The sequence below is a fragment of the Aquila chrysaetos genome, chromosome 13 (genome assembly GCF_900496995.4).
Source record: "Aquila chrysaetos chrysaetos chromosome 13, bAquChr1.4, whole genome shotgun sequence".
Classification (NCBI taxonomy): domain Eukaryota; kingdom Metazoa; phylum Chordata; class Aves; order Accipitriformes; family Accipitridae; genus Aquila; species Aquila chrysaetos.
The window spans coordinates 20,263,677-20,287,203 of record NC_044016.1 but is presented as its reverse complement, the minus strand read 5'-3'; the positions used below and the strand labels follow the sequence as shown (position 1 = coordinate 20,287,203).

At 41.5% G+C, this 23,527-nt stretch overlaps 1 protein-coding gene across 2 annotated transcripts in view; it reads left to right on the top strand.

The window, feature by feature from the left end:
• GLP1R (glucagon like peptide 1 receptor) overlaps positions 1-23,527 on the top strand; it is an 85,895-nt gene that overhangs the window by 26,953 nt on the left and 35,415 nt on the right. For both annotated transcript variants that reach the window (XM_030036095.2, XM_030036096.1), the window contains exon 3: positions 930-1,040. In XM_030036095.2, the coding sequence (XP_029891955.1) occupies positions 930-1,040 (111 nt within the window). The remainder of the gene's footprint in view (positions 1-929; positions 1,041-23,527) is intronic.

Genomic DNA, 23,527 nt, shown 5'->3' with positions numbered 1-23,527 from the left:
TTTGTGAGCCTTAAAGTTGGTATAATTTACTTTTGAGCATTGTAAAATGCTGAAATGGCTTTAAAAAAAGTGCCTTAGTGAAAATGAGAATGCAACTTGTCTTAGCAGTTGAGCTGCTGTAATGTGCTGAGGGCAGCTGCAATGTGCCAGCATCATGGTGTTTAGAGGACACTGGTGACTTGTCCATGACAGTCACAACTGGACACAGTGTGGCCTCTCCTGTGCTTCAGTGCTTTTGTGACACACTGAGGAAGATAAGATGGGTCTAAAGTTGTACCTGTGAAGAATTATTTCAAAACTGTTAATTTTCCTTCTCTTAACTACATTATTATGGCAGAGTGAGAGCAGTAGCTGATGACAACAATGGCAGAGAAACATTCATCTCCCTCCGCTCCATTATCCTGTTGAGTGGTTGAGTGCTGCCCTCTAAGAATGACAGCTTAATAAATTTGAAGTTGAAGTATTCTCGTGTTGATTAAGCTGTAATGTGAAGTTACGGTTGTGTGTGGGTATTTCATTGATGGATCTATATATTAGGCTAGACTTTCCAACTGCACGACTGTGAACCATTCTTGGGAATGACTATCTACAGTATTCATAGCAAAAATGATTTTAAATTAAACAGACACGTAAGGGTGTAAAAGAGAAAAGATGGTAATGGATCAGTATTGATTTACCTTTCCCTTGATTTAGTTCAAGACCCTAATCTGTTCTTCCGTCCCCGCCTGAAACAACAGTTTCCTGTTATGTGTGGATAAACTCTTTTGGACAAATATCTCATTTAACTCCACATCAGAGCTTAATTGCATAATGCTGGTATGGCTTAAATGCACATCTGTGTTTCCTTTTATCTTCTGCTCTTCAGTCTTTTCTTCCTTGGCATATTAATACAAGGCAGTGGCATGACCCTCCCTTCCATTTCTCTGCAGAAGGCAAGTTCTGCAACAGAACATTTGACAACTACGCCTGCTGGCCAGACGGACTGCCTGGCACGTATGTGAATGTCAGCTGCCCCTGGTATCTCCCCTGGGCTAACACAGGTAAGACCCTTTCTTAAAGCTCCTTCAGAGCTTTAAACCAACCCTGTTTTCCTTGCACCATCTTAGCAAGGATAAAATTGGCTTAAATGGCTATGAGTGCAGTCAGTTCTCTGCAGCATAAAAGTAGGAATGGGGCTCAGTATGATACACTCTATCTCCATTTAGCAGGAGAAAATGAAAATGAGAGAAGAGACTGTTAAGGCTTGGATTTCGTCTGGATTTTTGTGCTTTCCTCTGTTTTTGCTGCTTGAATAGTTGTGACTATTAATAAAATAGCACTGTGGTGCTTGTTGAAGACTATCTAACAGTAATAATGGTGTAGTTTGAAAACTGATATAAAAGTAGCAAAGCTAGATGGTAGGTCATCCTGTAGTAGATAAAGACAAAAAGGTCTAAAGTGAAAGTGTTTTGTGCTGCTTCCTGAGATGAATTTATTTCTCAGAATGCTGCAAGATGAAGGCATTGTCAGTGGTTGCAAAGACTTTTTTTCTCTGAATGACTGAATGTCACCTTTAGATTTTACACCCTTATGTACATGTACATGTGATGCCACTTGAAGGCAATGTGTATTAGATCACTTCGTATAGTATTCTGTCTTTAAACCAGTGACTTGTACAGCTTGTTCTTTGTGAAGACCTTTCTACGTTTTGAAGTCTAAATGAAACAGTTTATTAACTAGCTACCTTCGTGTGTCAAATTGGCTTTGGCCCCTGTCAAGGGACAGAGGATACTGGTTAATGAGGATGTATAAATCTGACTGCTGAATGTAAAGATGGTTTAAGTGTGGAGTACATGTTGTAAGTGTTAGTATGAACAATTTCAGGTGTGAGAAAGAAAAGGAATGGGATGGGGTGGTCAGAGGATACTTAGATGTGTTGGATAACATGGGACCTGGGCGTGATGCAAATGGTATGGAATAAGGGGTGGAGATTATACTGGGTCTGGCTGGGGTGGAGGTAACTTTCTTCATAGCAGCCCATATAGTGCTGTTCTTTGTATTTATGGCTAGAAGTGTTCATAATGCACCAGTGGTTTGGCTGTTGCTGAACAGTGCTTGCACAGCATCAAAGCTCTCTCTCCAACCCATGCCCTGCCCAGGGCCAGTAGGCTGGGGGCCTGCAAGTGGTTGGGAAGTGGCATAACTGCAGCAGCTAACCTGATCTGACCAAAGGGATATTCCCTACCATAGGACATTGTGGTCAGCAATAAAAGCTCAGGGAAAGGGGGAAGAAGGGAGTGGAGGCATTCATGGTTATGGTGTTCATCTTTGCAAGTAATGGTTATGCGTGCTGAGGCCCTGCTTTACAAGTAGTGGCTGGACATCTGCCTGCCGATGGGAAGTAGTGAATAAATTCCTTATTTTGCTTTGCTGCAGCTTTTTATTTCCATATTAAACTGTCATTATCTTGAAGGGGTGGTGGCATGGGGGGAGAGGGGAAATCCTCACACCAAAATCAAGTCGTCATCACAACACTGACAAAGGTGGACAATTTACACACACAATAAAACTCCATTCCTCATCCCTTCGCTGCTTTACAACCACAGAAGTTTCCTCACAATTATTCCCCTCTCTGGCAACATCCAGTCCTAGTTTTACCTGTTACCTCTCCCAGTTACTGTCTTTATCTTGACCAATGAGCTTTTCCATCTTATTTTCTCCCCCATCTTGTTGAGGAGCGTGAGCGGCTGGTCGGATGTTTGGCAGTTGGCTGAGGTCAACTCATCACATCCACCATGGTATCTTCAGGGGCTGCAAGGAAGTCTCTGCTCTGGTGCCTGCAGCACCTCCTTCCCTCCATCTTCTCTGACCTCAGTGCTCGCAGGGCTGTTTCTGACACTTTTTTTTCTCACCCCTCACTGCCAAGAAGTGTTTGGCCCTTTCTTACATACATTTCTGCTTTGGCAGTTTTATTCCTGTCTTGTTTGTGCTGAACGTCTATGTTGGGGTGATTCCCCTCCTTGCCCCCCCCAGATGTATTGCTCTGTATTCTACCAGGTTTATATTATGCTACTGTGTCCATAGTTCTAACTTCTGCACATCTTTTGTATTATCTCAACTGTCTTGGTAGTAACTGCCAATTTGATAACCTCTGAAGTTAAAATGGTGTTTGCTAATCCTCTTCAGATTTTTAATAAAGATATTATGTTTTTAGAATGGGTAAACAAGCTTTTATAAATGTATGAAATCAATATTTACCTCATAATTAATTGACATAAAATTATTGGATGCTGCAGAATTTTTTCCAATAGTGCTAATCTTTCTGGATAGCTAAAACTCCTCACAGGATTAAACTACTTTCCTCTAAACCTGTTTACTTGCAGTCTTTAAGACCCTGGACATAGTTATTTGACTTCCAACTGCTCTTGAAACATCACTGCTGGAGAGAGCCAAGGTTTAACACAATACTGCAGATTAATAAATTATTGGAATGTGCACTATCTTTCATACTTTTGGAAATAAGTTTTTTAAAAAGAATTCATTATCCTGAAAACAGTGTTTGTTTCAGTGGAAAGAATAGCAGCATTTTGTATAAACCCTTGCTAGGAAGGGCTGCAAAAGTACTTCAGAAAGTCATTAAACCTCTGGACGTGTTCCCTTGTTGTGCATATACCTCAATATCTGTTTCATCAGCAAGGAATAAGAATGGAATAAGGAGGCCTTTCATTGGCTAATGTAAAACAAGAAGTTTGTATTGGTGCCAGGTACGTAATTTAGGAGCCTGAATTACCATGACCTGATACCATTTCGTGACATCTTGTGGAGTCATGGTCAAAGTGAATGTTAATGGGTTGCCATGATGAAGAGGTAACATCTTTATAATGGAAGATCTAGAGCATCAGGAAATTGGACACCCTGTGATTTACAGTAATCACTAAAGCATGCTTATTATTTCTTGCTTAGCCCCCTACTTGTAACTTGAAATAGATTCTAGCACTGCAGGGGTTCCATCTCTTCACCTAATGAAAATGGAGAAAATGAAAAGGTGAGACCTTGTTTGGGAAGTACCTGCAAAACGTGTTCAGTGAAGGTCATCATTAAGTATGAAGTGCTTCAGCCAAGCTTATTCATTTAAGACTGCTGTCCCTTTATGCACTTAAAAACCTGACTCCTAATCAAAGTTTGCTGGGGGACTTCACACCATACCCCCAGAAGTCCCCTGAGGAATAAATTGAAACACTTGAAACTGAATACTGCTTCTGACGGGGTACTAAAATGGAGCAAGCATTGACTGCAAGTCTCTTTATGACCTGGCCATTTCGTAAAAAGTGTAGAAGAGTTGGAAGCAGGGACAGGTGACCCAGGAGGCATATAGAGACACTGATCATTCAAGGATAGGGTTAGGAAAGCCAAAGCCCGCCCAGAATCTGACAAGTGATGTGAAGGGCAACAAAAAGGGCTTCTAAGCAGATATGAGAGAAGACTTGGATCTACTGCTGAATGGGACAGGAGGATCTTGTGACAAAGGATGGGGAGATGACTGAGGTACTCGCTGCCTCCTTCATCATGGGCTTTACTGGTAAAACTTGCCTTCAGCAATCCCAGGCCCCTGAGATCAGTGGTAAAGTCTGGGGCAAGGAAGGCTTGGCCTTAGTGGAGGAGGATTGGGTTATGGAACACTTAAATGGGACATACACAAGTCCATGGGACTTGGTGGCATGTACTAACAAGTGCTGAATGAGATAGCTGATACCATTATGAGACCATTCTTGATTGTCTTTGAAAGGTCCTGGCAATTGAGGGAGATTCCTGAGGACTGGAGGAAAGCAACTGTCACCACTATCTTCAAGAAGCGCAAGGAGGAGAATCTGGGGAACTATAGGTGATCGGCCTTGCACCAGTCCCCAAGAAGGTGATGAAGCAAATAATCCTGGAAGCTGTTTCCAAACACATAAAGGACAAGAAGGTGATTGGGAGTAGTCAGCATGGCTTTATGAAGGTGAAATCATGCTTGATGAACCTGATATGACTAGCTTGGTAGACAAGGGGAGAGCAGTGGATGTGTTTATCTTGACTTTAGTAAGGCTTTTGACACAGTTTCCCACAACATCCTCATTGACAAACTGAGGAAGTGTGGATTAGATAGATGAACAATGATATTAACTGAAAACTGGCTGAGCTGCTGGGCATATAGGGTTGTGGTCAGCAGCACAAAGTCCACTTGGAAATTGTTCCCTAGTGGTCTACCCCAGGGATTGGTAGAAGGGCCAATATGGTTTAACATCTTTATTAATGATCTGAACGATGGGACTGAGTGCACCTTCAGGAAGTTTGCAGACCATACAAAACTGGAAGGAATGGCTGATACACCACATGATTGTCCTGCCATTCAGAAGGACCTTGAGAAGCTGAAGAAATGGGCTAACAGGAATCCTGTGAAGTTCTGCAAAAGGAAATACAAAGTCCTGCCCCTGGGGGAGGGATAGCTGCATGTACCAGTACTGACTGGCTGGAAAGCAGCTTTGCAGAAAAGGCCCTGGAGGTCCTGGTGGACGCCAAGCTCAGCATGAGCAGCAATGTGCCCTTGAGGCAAAGAACACCAACAGCTTCCTGGGCTGTATTGGGAAGAGCATTACTGGCAACTCAAGGGGATGATCCTTCCCCTCTACTCTGGGGAGTGAGACATATCTGGAGTGCTTTGTCCAGTCCTAGGTGCCCTAGTATGGGAGAGACATGGACATGCTGTAGCAAGTCCAGCAAATGACCATGAAGATTATTAAGGGATGGGAGTGTCTCTCATATCAGACGAGGCTGAACGAGCTGGTATTCTTCAGCCTGGAGAAGAGAAGGCTCAGGGGGAATCTTATCAATGTGTATGATCACAAATTGAAATACAGGAAATTTCCTTCAAACATAATTATTTTACTGTGAGGTTGGTCAAAAACCTGGAACAGGTGACCCAGAGAGGTTTTGGAGTCTCTATCCTTGAAGAAGATGACTGGACATGGACCTAGGCAACTTGCCCTAGTTCACCCTGCTCTGAGCAGGGTGTTGTACTAGGAAATTTCCAGAGTCCCATTCCAGTCTTGGCTGTTTTGTGATTCTCTGTTTCTGGTAATTTTTTTAAGATGATAAGTCTTGGTAGCTAGTTACTGTCAGGTGTTACAAATTTCCATTGGTGTCAGCTAGAATAGGAGATGGGGAAAAGATTTTGCATGGGAAGAGTTTGTAAACTTGGAGCATTCCTTGGTTCAATTACAGGTTTTGCAGATCTTACACTTTAACAGCTTTTATTCTTGTTTGTGTCCCACTCTTCTTGTCCTAGTAGCTATCAGTCTTGAGCCTGCCCTTCTGCAAATCTCAACAGCAGATGTAGCTCAGCAGGTCGCCTAGCAGAGTCGCAAGCCGAAAATGATGTGGAGAACTTTTTACCTGCTCAGCAGGTGTGTGCTGTGTCACTAGTCCAACCCCACATGATGTTAGTAGATTCTTGTCTTTGGTTGCTGCCACACGTGCAGTGTGAGGTGTTACAAGTGAGGTGTAACTTCTTGTTTCCTTAATGTGGCAGCTTCTGAATCACTGCCTGCATTGTGGGTGTGGGTTCAGCAGTAATGCTTTCTCCAGGTCTTCAGATTGCTCATTTATCTCAAGGTACAAGAGCAACTGCAGGGAGTTAGGAATCTGTTTGTTGAAAAAATTGAGAATAAAACTGGTGTTCTCAGTGCTGTACATCTATTCAGACTTGTGTGCATACAGAGACTCAAGACCAGTCTTTCACAAAACAAATCCATGGAGGATGGGCCTGCAGATCTTTTGTGCCAAGCAATGTGTGCAGTTGTAAGGTGGTGTCTCACAGCATCACTCACCTTGTGATTACAGTATTCGTCTTCTGCCCTTTTTGAAAGTGCTGCTTGCTAAGGCAGCCTATAAAGTACAGTAAAGTAAAGACAGTCAATACTGTCCCACTTGTGTGTCAGATCTCTTTAGAAATACTGAGTGTGAGACATTTTTCATTGTGTTACCTAGCAGGTGTGTCAGCATCCCTGCCAAACTCAGTATTAGCAAGCTGACTGCAAGGATGGACTCTGAAGGCTGGGAATATGTCAGTGATAATTGAATAAAAGAAATCTCAACATCAGACCAAGATTTTATGCTTGAGACTGTGTATCCCTGTACTGCTACAGACTTGCTTTGTAACAGGCAAGTAAATTAAACCTGAATTTTTAGAGGAATTTTTGTTTTATAGCTCACACCGAAGTACTGGGCATTGGGTTGTTGGTGCACTTTTGGGATGTAGCCCAAAGGTTGGTTTATTACATGTTTCTTCAGTGGCACTTCACTACTGCCTTTTTACCATCTGCAGCTGTGCAGCAAACAAGATTGGTAATTTCACTCAACTGAAATGCGGGGTTTTGTCCTTTTGTCCTCATTCCTTTGATACTTCACCCCCACCCCCTCATGCAGATCAGTTTCCCGATTGGTGTGATTGCAGCTGTATTAGCATTCATCTGCTTCAAGTATATTGGTCATTATAGGATTGCCTTAGCTCAACAGGAAACTGTGAAATAAGGATATTATAGGTGTCTGGGTAATCAGTATCATACTGAAGCTGAAGACGCTGAGGTTTAGAGTAGCCTCTGCTTCAATGCAGGTTAAACCATTGTCACTGGAATGAGAAATAGGTGGCTAATGTGTCTCACAGCACAATGCAGGGGTTTGGTATCATAGCAAATGAGGAGCCCAATCACTGCTGGGCTGCAACTACATGGTAGGAGTTCATAAAATTATCTGTGTCCCTCTACTGCCATATAAAATAGCTTTGTGTATGTAGTGAGGAAGCCCTTTGGGATAATGAGAAGCAGTGGCATTGGGGCAAACAGAAGGTGGACGGGAATCTAATTTTGGTCAAACAAAGCATTCTGTTCAGGGCTCTGTAGTGAAATTCATAAGTTTTCTCTTTGGGAAGACTTCTTGTTTTTCAAAGTGGTGTTTTGAAGTGCTTTGAAAATATGAAGTGAAATGCTGGGATTATCAAAACGAACACATGCTTAATTTCTGCCATGCCTTGCTTTCCCACCCCCAAAACCAAACCAAAGCTTTTTTTTTTTTTAGCCTGCTTATACATCTTTGAAAGAGCAAACTACAGCAATTTCAAACCTGTATGGGCTATGTCACTCCAGCTCTGTTTTGCTTCTATTTGTTCTCACACAACTCCCGCTGTTGGACAGGTCTTCATGGGGAGATGCTGAAATAGCAGGAGGGAGGTTACTGCTAAAAGGATTTGTTCAGTGAAGTTGGCAGCACAGATTTTGGACCACGGCCAAAGCTTGTTGAAGACAAATTTCATGTACTTCTGGCTGCCTGAGTCAAAACTTTTGTTCCCATATGTGTCTTGGGCCAACCCTTGCCTTTAGTGAAAACCCAGAAAACCTATTCAGTTTATGGTAACATTGAAGTTACAACAGGTAAACTTTGCACGACTTGCTATCCACACTGTAGTCAGTGAGATTACCATGAGTTATACTAGGACAGCAGCTGTCTCAAAGTCCAATCAGTGCAGAAACCTCCAAGGGGAGCAGTATTGCTTTAAGGGACAGTGGGCACCTCACTGTCACTGACCGTGTGCTTTTTCTTGTTACCTTCTTATAATTGAAGGTCAGCTGCCAGTAACACTATGTGGATTTGGAAACTGTGGAGCTGCACAATTCATCTTGCAATTATGCCTCCTCTGGGGTTCTGATTTTCTATTGCTTAATAGCACTAAATCCTTTTTAATTAAAAAACCTTCCAGAGGTACTAGTTTCAGACGAGTTATGTGAACAGTAGCCGCATCAGTTGCTCATATATGGACTGGGCTGCACAAAGGCTGGCTCCAAACTTGCATTAACACAGATGTGGCTGTTATTCAGATCTCTACTCAAAATCTTCTGAACTATTTGAATGCTTTTGTTTCAACTTAGGACCTGTCTGTGGTTTTGAGGTGTCTGACACCTGAATTGGCTTGACTGCTGGTCTGTGTCTGTATTGGTATCTTGATCAGGCACTGTAGTGAATTTTGAAGCCACCCCTTGATTGTCTTACTTGCTGTGACTGAGTTAGTTTGAGCAGTTTGGGGGTCTGTTTCTTTGGAGGAAACTAAACCAGAAACTAATCCAGGTGTGCACTGGATTCTCTTCAGTCCTGGATGGAGACATAAGACCTAATGCTTTGTCTGTACTACTATGAAGTCTTCCAATATGACCATACACACGCCATTGGAGGACTCCTGAACTACCAAGCTCTCATTAAATCCTGAATGTTTCTTGTGCCACGTAGAGGGCCAGATGGCTTGTATGCCTTTAACTGCTGTTGACCATGATGCCTCAATGCTTTGTAAATCCCCATGCTCTCCAGATCCACCTTTCTCCTAGTTTGAAATCCTTTCCTTTGTTTAACTAATAACTTCCATTGTCATTCACCTTTGCTTGAATCACTTGTCTCCTATAATTCACTTGATCTTCTGTATTATCCTCTCTTTACTACATTATGTGTTGCAATGGTGACACCTGCTCCTTTGTTCTCCCAGAAGACCAGGCAAAGTACAGCCTGGGGACCCCTGGAAACAACATAGCTTTTCAGCCTGTGACGTGAAAGACCTGAAAGTCTCTCTGGTGGCAGAATAACCCAGCAGTAACATCACATGATCTCTGATGGTAATATTGTGGCTGTCTCTAGCTACTAGAGATGCAGTCAGAGTCTGATTAAATAAGTTAAAGGGTGTCATGGAGGTCTGGGACCACAGCTGTACTTCGCACAATAGTTTTGCCCAGTCAGAGAAACTGCATGAACTGAGCTTCATGTGGTGGTGTGGTAATGCAGAGGCCAGAGACTGGGTTGCTGTTCCAGAGTATGTTTAGGTGCAAGGACACATCCAGGTCAGCTCTTTCCCATTTCCCCCTGCTATAACCTACATTTGAGACCCTTTTTTGAGCATTGCCCATTCCCTCTCTGGTGACAGAACTGCTGTTACTGATGTGTCTTTAGGTAGGTGTGGGCTCTGGGTGGAGGGCTTTGGGTGGAAATGGGGCATTACCTCAGAACTGCCAAGTGCCAGAGGTTACCAGTCTGACCATGAGGATTTTATGCTTTTTAAAAGCAATTTCCCTAGAGCTATGAGATACAGGCAAATCTTCTTGTGGTGCAGCAGAGCTGATGGAAATTGTCTGCACAGTCCCCACCCTGCATTAGTGTCTAGCGTAGTCCTCGCTACTGTTTAAATCATGAACTCAGCAAGTCCTAATACCTCCTTCCTGTGTGGCATCTTCCCCTCCCCAAAACCTGTGATTATCGACTTGCACAGTTGTAGTGGCATCATGAACAGCGATACTGCAGATCCTATTCCCTTGTACACAAGCTGCAGAAACATAAGTGTTGAAATGGATTTTGTTTGGGATCTGAGAGATTCATCTGTGGTTGTTGTGCCCACCAAGGAGAAGGGCTGAAAAAGGAAATGGAACCTTGTCACATTTGTCAAAGTGTTGCCACAAGTGCTTTGGGTGGCATGCCATATCGTGACCTGGGTGAGAGAGGATTATAAGTAGACTTCTGTCTCAGCAGGGATTTTGGGTTGTTGGCTGTTGGTGGAAGTGGCCAGTAGCATAATGCCCTCCCCACAGCAGAGTGCTCCTGGACTGGGCAGGCAGCAGCGTGGTGAGGAGCAGGCTGGTGGTAAGCACTGGTTTGGGGTCAGGGGCGTGACATAACTCACTTCATCTGCCTGTATCGGTAAGTGTTGCTCAAGTGTTGTCCCATGAGCAACATGGTCCCACCAGTCTCCTGGCCCCACCATCAGCAGGCTGTTGGAAAAGCCTCTGTAGCCAACTTTTTCCTAAAAGTGATTTAGCCGTCCCTGCTCCTCTCCCCTACCCCACCATCAAACATGGTCAAGGAGGGCTGATGGTCAAGCAGCTGCTCTCCTGGGGTATCTGCTGTGCTGCAGGATTAAATCCATTGTCCTGGTCCTCTTTCCTTTTCTCAGGGTTGCCTGTCTTTGGGCACTGTTCAAACTCAGAGGGGGAGGTATTTGGGGGACAAAGTGCCATAGTCCTACAAGCAAAAAGCAGAAACAGAAAGAACATGTTTGCTTTTGTTTGTGGGACCTCCTATGGGTAATGATGTTGGGGCAGTGAAATGCTGCTGTCACCTGTGCGAGGCAGACTGAAGGAAACCATGCATGTTGCTTTCTAGAGGGCTCTGTGGAAAGCCCTACAGCTGAGGAAGTAGACATTTGTGAGAGTTTTCCTTCAGACAGTTTTGAAGTATATGCATGGCTGGAACACTTGGCTCGGGGGACCAGGTTAAGCCTTGTCTGGTTTAATCTCTCTCACTTTTTGTTTAATCATCCAGTTTCACAGTCTGAGTTCTTAAAACCAAGACAGTTAGCAGATGGCAACGTGGGCTTATAGCTAAACTATCTGTTTGCCTTTTAACATGCAAGAAAATAAATTTCACTTCAAATATTGGATACAGTGAAGATGATTAGATATTTATTACATTTCTTCCCTTCTTTGGTCTAATAAAACCAAGTTTCCAGAAAGCTCTCCATAATGGTGAAAAGGGGTGTGACCTTTTTTCAGTGAAAAAGATGTTGCTTTGCGTTTGCTAACCTATAAGCAATTCAAAATTTATACTTCTTTGCACTAAAAGCTGTCTCAAGCTAATTGGCAATCTCAGTTTGCTTAAAAAATAAAAAAACCCTGGTCTTTCAAGTTCACCTCTGCCTCTGTTTGTTAGTCTTCATCTGGTAGTACACCAGAGAACTCTAGAACATATGCTGCTCTGCATAGGGACTGTTGGAAGAAATAATTTTAAAAAGAAATAATTTTTAAAAATCATTAACAGATAGATGCATGTTAATAATAGCTATTGTGGGCTATGTGGCAATGCCATTCTTCATTTCATCAATTTTATTTGTTTAAACAAATGAAATACATTTTTTAGATAAATTGCTGGTTAAGTTCAGATTGAGGTGCATGCAACAGAGCAGTAGCTTACGAACTTTCAGCTGGGGTGAGATATGTGACTTCCTTTAGGGACAGTGAAAAGCTGTATGCTCTGATTCCCCTTCTGCTGCAACAAAAACATGGGTGTTCCTAATCAAATGTGTGATAGGAACAGAAGTAGGCTTTGCATGTGGCCAGACATTGAAGTGCATATATGGGTGATGGGAGCAGCTGCATGTTGTTCATATGTCAGCTACAGATCTGGTCACCTGAGGCCCTCCAGGAAGAATTTAGTTTTCTGCGTTGCTGGCCATAGCATAAATGCTGGACAGCCATGCTGTATGATATCAGCTTGCTGTGACTGCATCTGTGGGAGTTACAGTAGTTGGCAGGACTGCATGTTTTCCAGCAATTTTTCAGTTATAACTGTATAATGGTTTTATTTTGTTAAAATAATTCTTTGAGATGTGCTGTCAAGTATATCAAGGCATACCTCTGCAGAGACCTAGCTAAGCCTCATTCTGTGACTGCTTGAGAAGTTGCCCCCAGCTGATCTGACTGTGAATAGGATATTTAAGTGAGAAATAAAGTTATACGCAGCTGCAGGGAAGCTACTGGACTACCTCTCTGCCTTGCCCATGCTAGTCTAGCAGGTAGCTTAGCTTCCAATAGGCATGTTTGAGCTCACCAATGGCCTTAAATTTCATCTATGTTCTCATTACAAGTCTTGCATAATCGAAGTATATGTTATCTAGCCACTTTTATTTGTCTGCAGCACCAGTATACTCTGTTAAACGGAGGGACCTCAAACCTTTCTTCATGTTAAAAAAAAAAAAAAAAGCACTTAAGAACTTGCAGTTTTTAATTACAGTGGACAGAGTAAACTGAACTAATTAAGGGCCTGAATAAACGTAGTGCTTATGTGTGCTACGTAATTAAATGCCTTGCTGAAAACAGCTTATTATCTTTCTGGCTTACTTAAATGCTGCTAATTAGTAAAGTATTGATCCCCACCTGCCCCAAGTCCCAAAGATGGGATAAAACATGAATACCTGATCTTAAAACAGCATAGGTGGAGAGCAACTTGCTAGAAGAGCCATGTGACCTACAGCCCACTTCTTCCTCCCTTTTTCAGGAATCCCTGGCACTTCACCTTTGGATGATGGGAGATGCTCCTCTCACATCAAACCTATACATGTTTGCTCGCATAACAAATATGCTTTTGCTGCGATAGTGAGCTTAAAGGTTGCTTCATTCTCCCAAGATCCTCAGTTGAATTTGGGTGAAGATACAACTCAATCTATTTGTATATCTATCAAAGTAAATGCTTTATGTAAAGGTGAATCACACTCTTTGCCTCTTGAAGTTATTAGCTCTGTGTTTGAATTTTTTATAGTATTTTCATTTGACAGAATAGTGATGCAAAAAATGTGGACTGACTTAAAAGGCATCTGCATGTAAGTAGTCTAGTTCTAGAACATCCTTCCTTTTGCACCATTTCACAAATGCAGCTTTAACTTGAAAATGTGCTAACCTATACAGTGATTGCACTTGTTAATCGTGTACACAGTTTTATTTATTTTGCAGTATTATCCTCTTCCACTCGTGTTTTGGTGGTAACTTGCCCCTTGACAGTTTTCTGTAATAGACTAGATTTTCATTTTCCCTGAGACCCAGGTCCTTGCTATGAATTTTGAAAGTATGTTTAGTTCTCCTCAAACATGCTCCAAATGTTAACTATTAGGATTCCCATACATCACTTTGAATTTTCTTTGAATAAGAACAAAGTTTTTCTGGGCAACAGGTTTATGAGAGAACCTGGATACATGACTAGTTCAATGACAATAATAATGATAGTGGTTGTTGCCGCCCAGCCAGACTCATCTGACCTTTCTGGAGCTAATTGACTTTTTGACAATTGGAATGAGCAGAAATGAATTAGGCAAGAAAAGGATCAAGTGCTCATCAGCATATTGCCTCTGAAAGAAAAAAACTGGCTTCAACACGCAAAACCTGTCTGATAATTGTCCTGGAGCTTAATGAAGCAAGGCATCAACAATTTCCTTTAAACAGTATGAAAGCATGGGTAAAAATGTGGAAAACATTGCGTTTGTGTGGCTGATGAATGACAGCAGACCTCTCTAAGTTTTTAAAAATGTGAGGTAGCATTGGCAGTGGATATTCAAGGAAAGGATTGCACCTTGGCAGGAAAAGAAAAATTTAAGTCGAAAGGATTGTTTGTCCATCCAAATACCTTTCAAGCAATGAAAACTGAGTGGAAACAAAAATGGAATAGAAAACTTGGGGAAGATTACCAATAGAATGCTGTAAGAGTTCCTGGTTTTTAGATCAGGGCTAGGTCCCAACTTTGGGGTGGAGAATCAGATTGGTGTAAAGATTGGCTTTGTAATGGAAAGGTAAATCCAGATATAACTGCAGCTTTAGTGGCCTCCAGTCATTACTGACAGGAAAGATGGTGGTTTCTGAAATAAAAGCACTTGGTGCTTTTTTTATTATTTGTAACAGCTTGTGTTTAGTAGCTTATAAGCTTGCAGAACTTTGCTTGACTGAGTATCAACACAATATAAGTTTGTTTTAAGGCTGATGCTTTTCAAAAATAATCTGTCAAAACCTTGTTCTGCATTTCAGCGTGTGGATGAGTAAGATGGCTTCTACGGTATTGGTGATACGCCTCTTGCTGCTCACAGGGGTGAACTCCTTATGGGTGCTCCCGAGACTTCCTAGAGTTTGTACCTAGTCTCCAGAGGCCGCATCAGAGCGGAGCAGTGGTCTTTTCGCCTCCAATCCTTTGTGACTGTTGGGCCAGATGTGCTTTTGGCACACAGGCTGGGCGGGACTTCTCGTGCCCTTGCTGGACACAGTAGGCTCCAGATCGGAGAGCAGAGGCAATTCATTGATTTCACCTTTCCTCGCTGCTTGGCTGGAGCAGGAGCTGCTGGGGTGTAATGAGGAGGCCTGAGGAATGGATTGGCAAGAAAAAACACGAGAGGCTGCAGTCAGGTTGCAATTTTGTTTAATTACAGTGGTTTTGGAGAATGGCAAGTCAGAGCAGGAGCTGAGAGAGGAATAGGAAAGTGCAGGGTGGAAGGGGAAGGGTCAGCAGTGGGTAGGTAGATCAGCAGTATAGAAGTAAGCATTGCAGCAACAGGGAGGGTTGGAGGAATAAAGCTGAAGAGGAGAACCAAGGAGGGGAATGCAAGTAGGGAAGGAAGAGGAATGGTGTGATAGTAGCTAAAAGGAGAAGGGCAAAGGAGGCAGAGAGAAGAGGAAGGGGTTGGGAGAGGAAGGCAGAGAAGTGTTAGTGTTAGGGTATATCTGCTATGGAGCTTGAAACTCAAAACTGGTATCCCCTTGTTGTGTAGTAGAGAAATCCATTGGCAGAGCACAGGCATATGCTGATGTGGCACAGGGTAGTGTCCTGAGCAGTTGAATCAAGGACTGTATTTCTTCTTATACTTGAGCTAGCTGGGTTTGGGGTTTTATTGCATAGTACTACTTCTTACCGAGTAGATGCAGCTTATATCTGTAATGCTGGGTCTGCAGAGAGAGTATAAGAGCAACGTCTGTAGGAAAGTGTTTACCAGTTGATACAATTTTTCTTTACAGCTTCAGATGCTAGCTCATGTATACAGAGGTAATAAGCCTTTAACCAGTGCCAGAGTGCACAACTTGCTCAGTAAAAATGTATGTCTTCACCCTGAAACATGTGAGACTCCATTGTATTTGTTCTGCTTTTAAGTATCCACTTCCTTTATTTTCTGTAGATAGTGGGTAATACTTGTGGAATTATAGTCATCTCTAAATGAAGTTTGATGGTTTGGGTTCCTTTTTATTATATGTTTTGCAGATGCCTGTGCTGAAAGCTTCCAGTTGTTTAGAATTTTTTGGTTTATCTTTATAACTGTTCTGTGACAGATGATAAATTAGGATTATTGAATCATTGGTTCTTTAAACCATTGTTTTTGAGGATAACTAAATACCACTAAATGCCAAAGATTGGCAGTTTGTTTGCAGCACCTGGCATTGGTTTTAGCCTGCATCTTCTGGAGCTTCTTGTTTTGCTCATAAACTGCGTCAAACAACTGGTGTTTATTTGCATGTGTACTTCCCTCTCCCTCCTAGCTATACATATTTAAAATACTAGTTATCCATTGGTTTTTCTCAAAGTTGTTTTTCCTTGCTTTAGCTCAGCAAGCATTATGCTAATGATTTGCCTAGCTGTTTCCTTTTCTTTTAGCTTGTTTTTCTTTCACTGTCTGCATATTTTGTTCTTTATTAGGGTTGGTTTTTTTTTCTTATTTTTATAAGTCCTTGGAGCATGGGCATAGTAAAATAGATCCCTTCCTCTGCCCTTGGAAGACTTTAGTTGTCTTTTGCAGCCTTTTAAGAAAACTTCTTATTGCATAATTTTTTGCTTCATTTTAACAACGTCTAATGAGATGTCTTCTATTAATTAGATTAACTAACTGATCCAATAACTTTAAAACACAAAACCTCTTAGCACTGTTTTTACAAGTTTATTATGAATTAAAATTCCAATCACGTTTGTTGTTGCAAAAAATTTATTCCAACCCACTTTTATTTATTCTGAACAAAACTTTTAATGGTGCTTTTTGGTATCTTACCAAACCTTCACAAAGCTGTACCATTATCATAAATACTTGTTTTTCATAAACAACCTTCTTTTATTACCTTAATTCACATCTTTTATAGTTCATAAACACTCTCTATTAAACTTAATGCATACATATGTGTACATTTTTGAGTTGTTTTTTAAAGTATATTTCAAAAAGTTGTGAAGGCTGCAGTGTGGTCTAGCATAGTTAATGCAGCTCTTTCTCAATACGAGTTACTCAGCTGAAGTGCTTGGAGAGTATAGCTTCTTTTAGGGTAATAATTTGTGTTAAAAAACAGTATTGTTTTTCAGGAAGATATTTTAATTGTTTATGAGATACTAACTCCTACCCAACAATGTATAAGGTTACAACTTAATGAATGCTTTGTGATTTGGCATGGTCTGTTTTGCTCACACAACCTTTATTGGCCACCATTATGCAAGTAGTTTTTAATTAGGAAGCTATATTCTATCATTTTTCCACAGATCTCTTATTCCTTCACTGTGCAGAATGGATCTGCTTGTGAGATATGTAGTAAAGGGGGCTCTTCTCTGCAGGATCATTGCCTCACTAACTGTGGGAGTTGGTGTTGAGTGAGGCAAGACAGTGCAGAGCTGGCAAGGATGATCTCTGCACTAGGAGGACTGAATGCCCATGCAGGACAAGTTTTGTGGCTGCACAATTTTCTTTGTTGAATAAATCTGGCTTTACTATGTGACTAGAATATGGTCTTTATTTTTTGGATCATCTGTGTACACGTATGAGATAGTAGCACTTTGTGTTCATTGGGGAGCTGAATGGACCATACAAATAAGAAAATACTGTGTTTGGTATAGACTTGATTCAGTATGCTTAAATATGACTTGACGTCTCACAGTGGTAAGGATGAATGATTTCCCATTAAATGATCTCCCTCTATTCTGTATCCTGAATAAAACAGTGGATTTTGTTGGAAAAAATGTGTGACTCTGTACGTAGAACGGTGTTATAAGTAGCTTTAGCTTACCACTTCCTAATTCTTGAATGTTTAGTTTTGTTGTGTTAATTTCATTCCAAAATGAATATTTTTAAATAAGAATTTATATGCAGGCAATATCCCTTGGGTGATGCCAAACAGCATTATCTCCATATGCAGTCTCTGACTTTGTGCTTTTGATAGCACAGCACAGGATTCAGGCACTGAGGATTTCCAGGGCATGCAGGGTGGGCTTGTGCAGCCTGTGGCATGGCCTGTGCTCACTTAATTGCATCTCCCCTTGCACCATGTAAAGGTATCTGTTAGGTCTGCATAAGTTCACATCTATCTGTGGTTAGGAGTGTGGATGCATGATTCTTTTTCTCTTGTCAGTCTTCTTTGCAGTAATTTTTTTGTTTGTTTTGTTTTTAATTGGAAGAGGCTGGAGAGATTCTTGGACCTTTCAAGCTAGGAGCTAGTGATGGGGAAAATTGACAGTAGGGATATTAGGATCTTTCCCCACCTCTCACCAAACCATAGAATATAACTGAAAATTATTCTCTTCCTGCTGCAGGAACTTGAAGTGATCACCAACCTTTCTGCCTTCAAGGTAAAATGCAAGGCGTAGCTGGTTTTCAATTTTTTTATCATCACTAAAGCAAAGAAGTTGGGATGACTAATATTCTATGAGGGAGGAGGAATAGCAGGGAGGGATACTAAATAAAGTACTTGTAGTTAAACTGCCTGTTGAGGTAATATAATTTCAGACGATGTGGCAGTGAGCCCAGCATAAATGCGTATTTTGAAAAATGTGATTCTGGGACAGTAGTGCAGGCTGGACCTCCTTGTGCTCCCCAGAGGCTTCGTGATCAGGGTGCTCCCTGGTGTCCTATTTCCAGCTGCATGCTCACGGGCGAGTGCGTGAGTCCTGGGTTTAGGATGTCTTCGCTGTAAGCAGCACCAGGATTGGGACTGAGTGACACTTATGCAGCAGCTTTTACAGCTGAGAGGTGGCTCCTTTCAGGAGAGCGGTGCCCAGGTCACACCAAATGCTAGCTGAACAGAGCCCGCTGCTGACAGAGGCACGGTCTCCTACATTCTGATAAATTGTTGTCCCCATCAAAGGGCAAGTTGCTCATTTCAGGAACTTACCAGTCTGCTTTGAAGACTGTCGCAATGCTCTCATATTAAAGTCTCTGTTTTATGGGAAAAAATTGTTACCTTTTCCAAAATGTTTCCCCTGCTGGAAGCAGAGAATAGATATTAACAGAGGAGAGGTCTATAATACTTGACACACAGCAGCCAGACAAAACTGTGGTCTCTCTTGTTCTTTTTCTCATTCACTCATGTCTCTGCCTGAATAGAATTGATTGGGTAGGACATGCTGTAATTTGTTTTTACAATGAATAATGTTCCAGTTTATCCTCAGGGACAGTTGGGTGAGTAATCTCACACTGACCTTGTCACCCTGACGTTGTAAAATGCAGATCAGGTTGGTGGTTTGAAGCAGAGAAATAATTTAATTTGTTTTTATTTCTAGTAAAAGGGGGCTAATAAGGAAATATTTGTGAGCCTCCTGCCCATGTGATAACATATTTTCTCCGTATGTGAAAGTATTTAGCTAGTTGTAGTGTTTGATTTGATTTACAGGCTCATCAGAGAACTAGATAGATGTTAACTTCAATGCTAACTCTTAGGCTCTTCTCTCTGTCTTTTATCAGTTTACAAAGACTGAGTTCTGGGCATCAATCCATGTTTTTAACGTGTAATTCTAATGAGGTGTGATTGACACTGTTCAAATAAACTGGCGTCATTAAGTTGCTCCTCCAAAGGTTGTGCAACTTTGTGAGTGAATACATTTAGCTTACAGGTTAAATAAGATTCCCTATGCACTGGCTGTAGATTTTCTTGCTTTTTTTTTTTGTTGTTGTTGTTTGCAGAGGACAGTAGCCAATTCTAGAATGTAATAATCAGTGTGATTTGAAACGTATGGTAACAAAAAGCATTACAAGACAGGAAAAAGGTATTGTAGGATAGCAAGGAGGCAGTAACCACTCAAACCTTCAAAAAAGATTGTTCGTCATGCTGGTCTATTAGAACTGAAGCTGATTGTTGTATGTTTGGTATTTGCACTGCATTAAAGGTAAGAGGGCCCAAGTCACTCTGCAGAATTCAGGCATGGACAAATGTGAATCACCTCTGACTAAACCACCTGCAAGCAAGAAGCTGAAATTGCTCAGCAGTTGAGGGGGAAGCTGTGTTCATGCCTTCCTTCTGTCATGGCACACAGGCAGCCTCCAAGCATGTCATTGTTAGTTTGCCTCTATGTATTAATAACTGAATTTTTTTCAGCAATGGCTTCATATGAAAGATGAAGGAAATGAGATTCCTGGTGAGCTTTGGATCAAGCCCACAGCAAAGAGAGAATGTGTACAACTATTATCCGTTTATCCATTTTAGGAGGTTGAAGATCTCTGCCATCCTAAGCCATGACCAGCTGTACAGAGAAAGAGTCATAAAAAGTCCATGTGAAAAAATTATTTTAAGAACATTTGTAGGTAGCTTTAATGCAAACCACATACTTTCCTTGGAGCAGTAAGAATGGTAAGAAACCTGCAGTGCTTGAGTCAAAATGTCACTGATTAAAAGCCAGTGGATCTCTTTGAAATTAGTTGGAACTGCTTTCACTAAGCAAAGATGAGAATTTAGCTTGTATATGAAACAATAAAGATCTAAAGTCTCCACTTCAGGTTTTTATCAGTTATTTTGGAGACACACCAGAGCAGAGTTTCTGGTGTTGAGACTGTTCTCTGTCCTTCTCTTCAGTGAGGCAAGACCAGGGAAGAGCCTTCAGTTAAGGTAACATCTCTTCTGAGCTGTCAGTCATTAGCAGCCTTTTTCTTGTGTTTGGGCAGTAGCAGGTGGCTGCCTGTGATGGACCTGTTGCCAGAGGATGAGTAGCTGGAGGTTGTTTGCCTTGTGCTTCTAGGAAACAGAGAAAGCGGGAATTGGCTGCAGGGTGATGTGGATCAGGAGGCGTCTGCTCTGAAGGCGCATCCTGCAGCGGCTGTGCTGTGTGAAGGCCAGGGCTCATGGGACTGTGGCTCTGGGCCTCCTTTTCTGGAGGGCTTCTGCGGCTGATCATGCAGCATACAAAGTTGTCAGCACCCCTGGGCTGGGTTTGCCTCGCAGGCCCTGCACAGTGCTGGTGTTGGGTGTGCCCAGCTACAGGGGTGAAGGGTCTCCACCTGTGGTGTATATCCATCACCCAGCCCTTCATGGCCCCTACACTAAACCTCTACTGATGTTGTGTGGGTTCTGTGGTATTTGACATATAACTGAGAATAATCTATTTCCACAATGGTGAGACTTGTTTTCACGTTTCTGAGTGTAACTGGCTGCCCTGCAGTACCTCAGCCCTGTGCTCTCTTCATGTTGTGGTTTGTGCGGTCTCTCCACTCTTTTATAAGCATCTCTCTATGTATCAACCAGAATCTCAACACCGCCTTAAAGTCTGTTTTCTTTTTTAACTTTTTCTATTTCGTAAGCATTTTGGCTAAAAAGAATTCCATAGACCAGACATATACTCTCATACACACTCTCATATGCAGTCTCATCTATTTGGATTTTTGGTTCGATTAATTCTTTTGCTTCTTAAGGCTCTTCCTGGATACAGGCAGCCTATTGGTCTTTAGTTGCCTCTGTGTCCTGCGCTGACCACCACTGTTTTGGCAAGCAGTGAGTCTACAACAACCTGACACAGCAGGGTTGTGGCTACCCAGAGGTCCATAAAAGCCGTCAGTCCAGTTTGAGTGTTTGTGTCTCCTAGATGTGGCAGAAACTCTCCTTTCCAGTGTAATAGGGTTACATTAGTTTTTCTTCATATCTAAATGAATTGTCTTGTCTTTCTGTCTGATGGCAAATTTCATGTTTCTTTTACTGTAAACTCTTCCATTCTCCAATATATGCCAGGCTTCAGCATACAATAGATTTTCCTCCTTATTAATTCAAAAGAAGTGTTATCAATAAAAAGAAAATTAAAATGTGTCATGATGATTTGGAGAAAAAATAAATACACTGAGGCTAAGCTTTCATCCCAATTAAACCTTGACATTAAGAAATACTGGGGGAAAAAATTCACAAAGAGTTTCAGAGAATGTGAAATAATGTTTGGGGGGTTTTTTGTTGTGGGTTTTTTTGTTGGGTTTTTTTTAATCAATTCTCCTTTAGCAAGTTTTTCTTTTTTCAGGAATATAGTGGAATTTCTTTGTGTGAGATTTTCTCATAATTTTGTCTTGTAATACTTCTTGGTTACAGCTCATGCAATGGCAGTCAGATGGAATTTTTGAGTCCTATGACCCTCTGGACTTTAACCCCACTGGATTTCACCTTTGTTGGCTTCTAATATATATGATATTTACTGATTCCTGATTGCTAGAACTGCCTTTGCATAGATGTTTTGAGTGGCTTGCTTCAATTTGCTGTCCGTTAATCCTGAGGGGAGACAAAATGATGCTTTCCTACTTGCTGCCCTCCATCAGGTGTAAGATCCATAACATTGTAGCAGCATCCTGACCGAAGGAGGTGGTTGGCACTGGCAGTAGATGATGAGCGCAGGTGACAAAATGTTCATAGCAGTTAGTGGACGTGAGTGTGTATGTTGCATGTGCTGACCTAATCTCTCCTGTTTTTGTGTAATCATACGCAGATATCCTTAATAGTAAGGAAAAACCTCCACCAGGCATAACTTAATTTTTATATCATCTTTATGTTATCTCTTACTGATATATTCAAGACATCAATTACAAAAGCAAATAGACTATGCCTGCCAAAACCATTATCAGTTACCATTTAGCATACTCATTAGAAATGCCTTATTAGAGTAGGATTATCTGTATTATTTTTTAAAACATCATTCTTCACTTAGAATACCTACTACTAGTCTACTGCTGACAATTATCAAACAAATTACCAGTTGTCAACTAATATGCAAATAGCCTACTGGGTTGTTATAATTTCAAATAAGTTTTAATATTCTCCCATTGCACAGAAATGCTCAGTTCTAACAAGTTCTAGTTTGCAGTAATGAGGGAGCTGACAACAGGATGAGGTTGCAGCAGGCAAGGCTGCGTTTGAGCAAAAGCTGTTATTGGGAGGTATTTTGACATCCATGTAGAACTGAATCCTCTTAACTTGGCTTCTCACACCTCAGAACATTATAAGTGTCTGTTTCAGAACATTGCCTCTGTAGAGGCTAACCCTGGTTGAGGGATTGACCCAGCACTGCTTTTTGAGGGGTAGCTTCATAACATAGAATACGTCAGTTTACTGGGTCACAAGTGTGATTAGTAAGAAACTTTGCAAAGCAGCCGACATCATTACTCTAGCTATGCTCTCTTACAGGGGCATCTCCAGGTTGCTTATGTTCATCTGTAAAAGTTGTTAGACTTCCCCAATACTCCAGACACCAGAGAGAGGGTTTCTTTTGATACGCTATGGTTGAGTGCTCCTTCCCCTTTGTACTTTCATTCTGGTGCTTCAGTCTGATCTAATTTTATTATGAGCCATTTCATTGTACCTGCTTTTAGAAGATCAAGCTGCTAAGTTCTTCAGAAAGACATTTTATTTATTGCTGCTTTTGTTATTCGAACACAAAGACAGAAGAAATAAAAAGAGTACGTGGGTAGTTTTGGCAAAGATTTACAGCTTCGTTTTGTAGCGCAGATGTTTGTATAAGCATTTACATTTTGAGGAGCTTGTGTTAGCATACCTGTTCCGAGGTTTCTCTGACTCTGGGTCTGCATGATCTCAGAAAAGAAAAAGCACATTTACTCTTTGTGCATCTTCTTTTCCTTGAGAATTTTGTAGCTGAGGCTTAACATTTCCATAATTTGTGTGTCTTAAAATCTAATATTTCAGTGACCTGGAACTTATGTGTGTTGTGAAATCCACACAAAGATGGCAGCAACTATTTC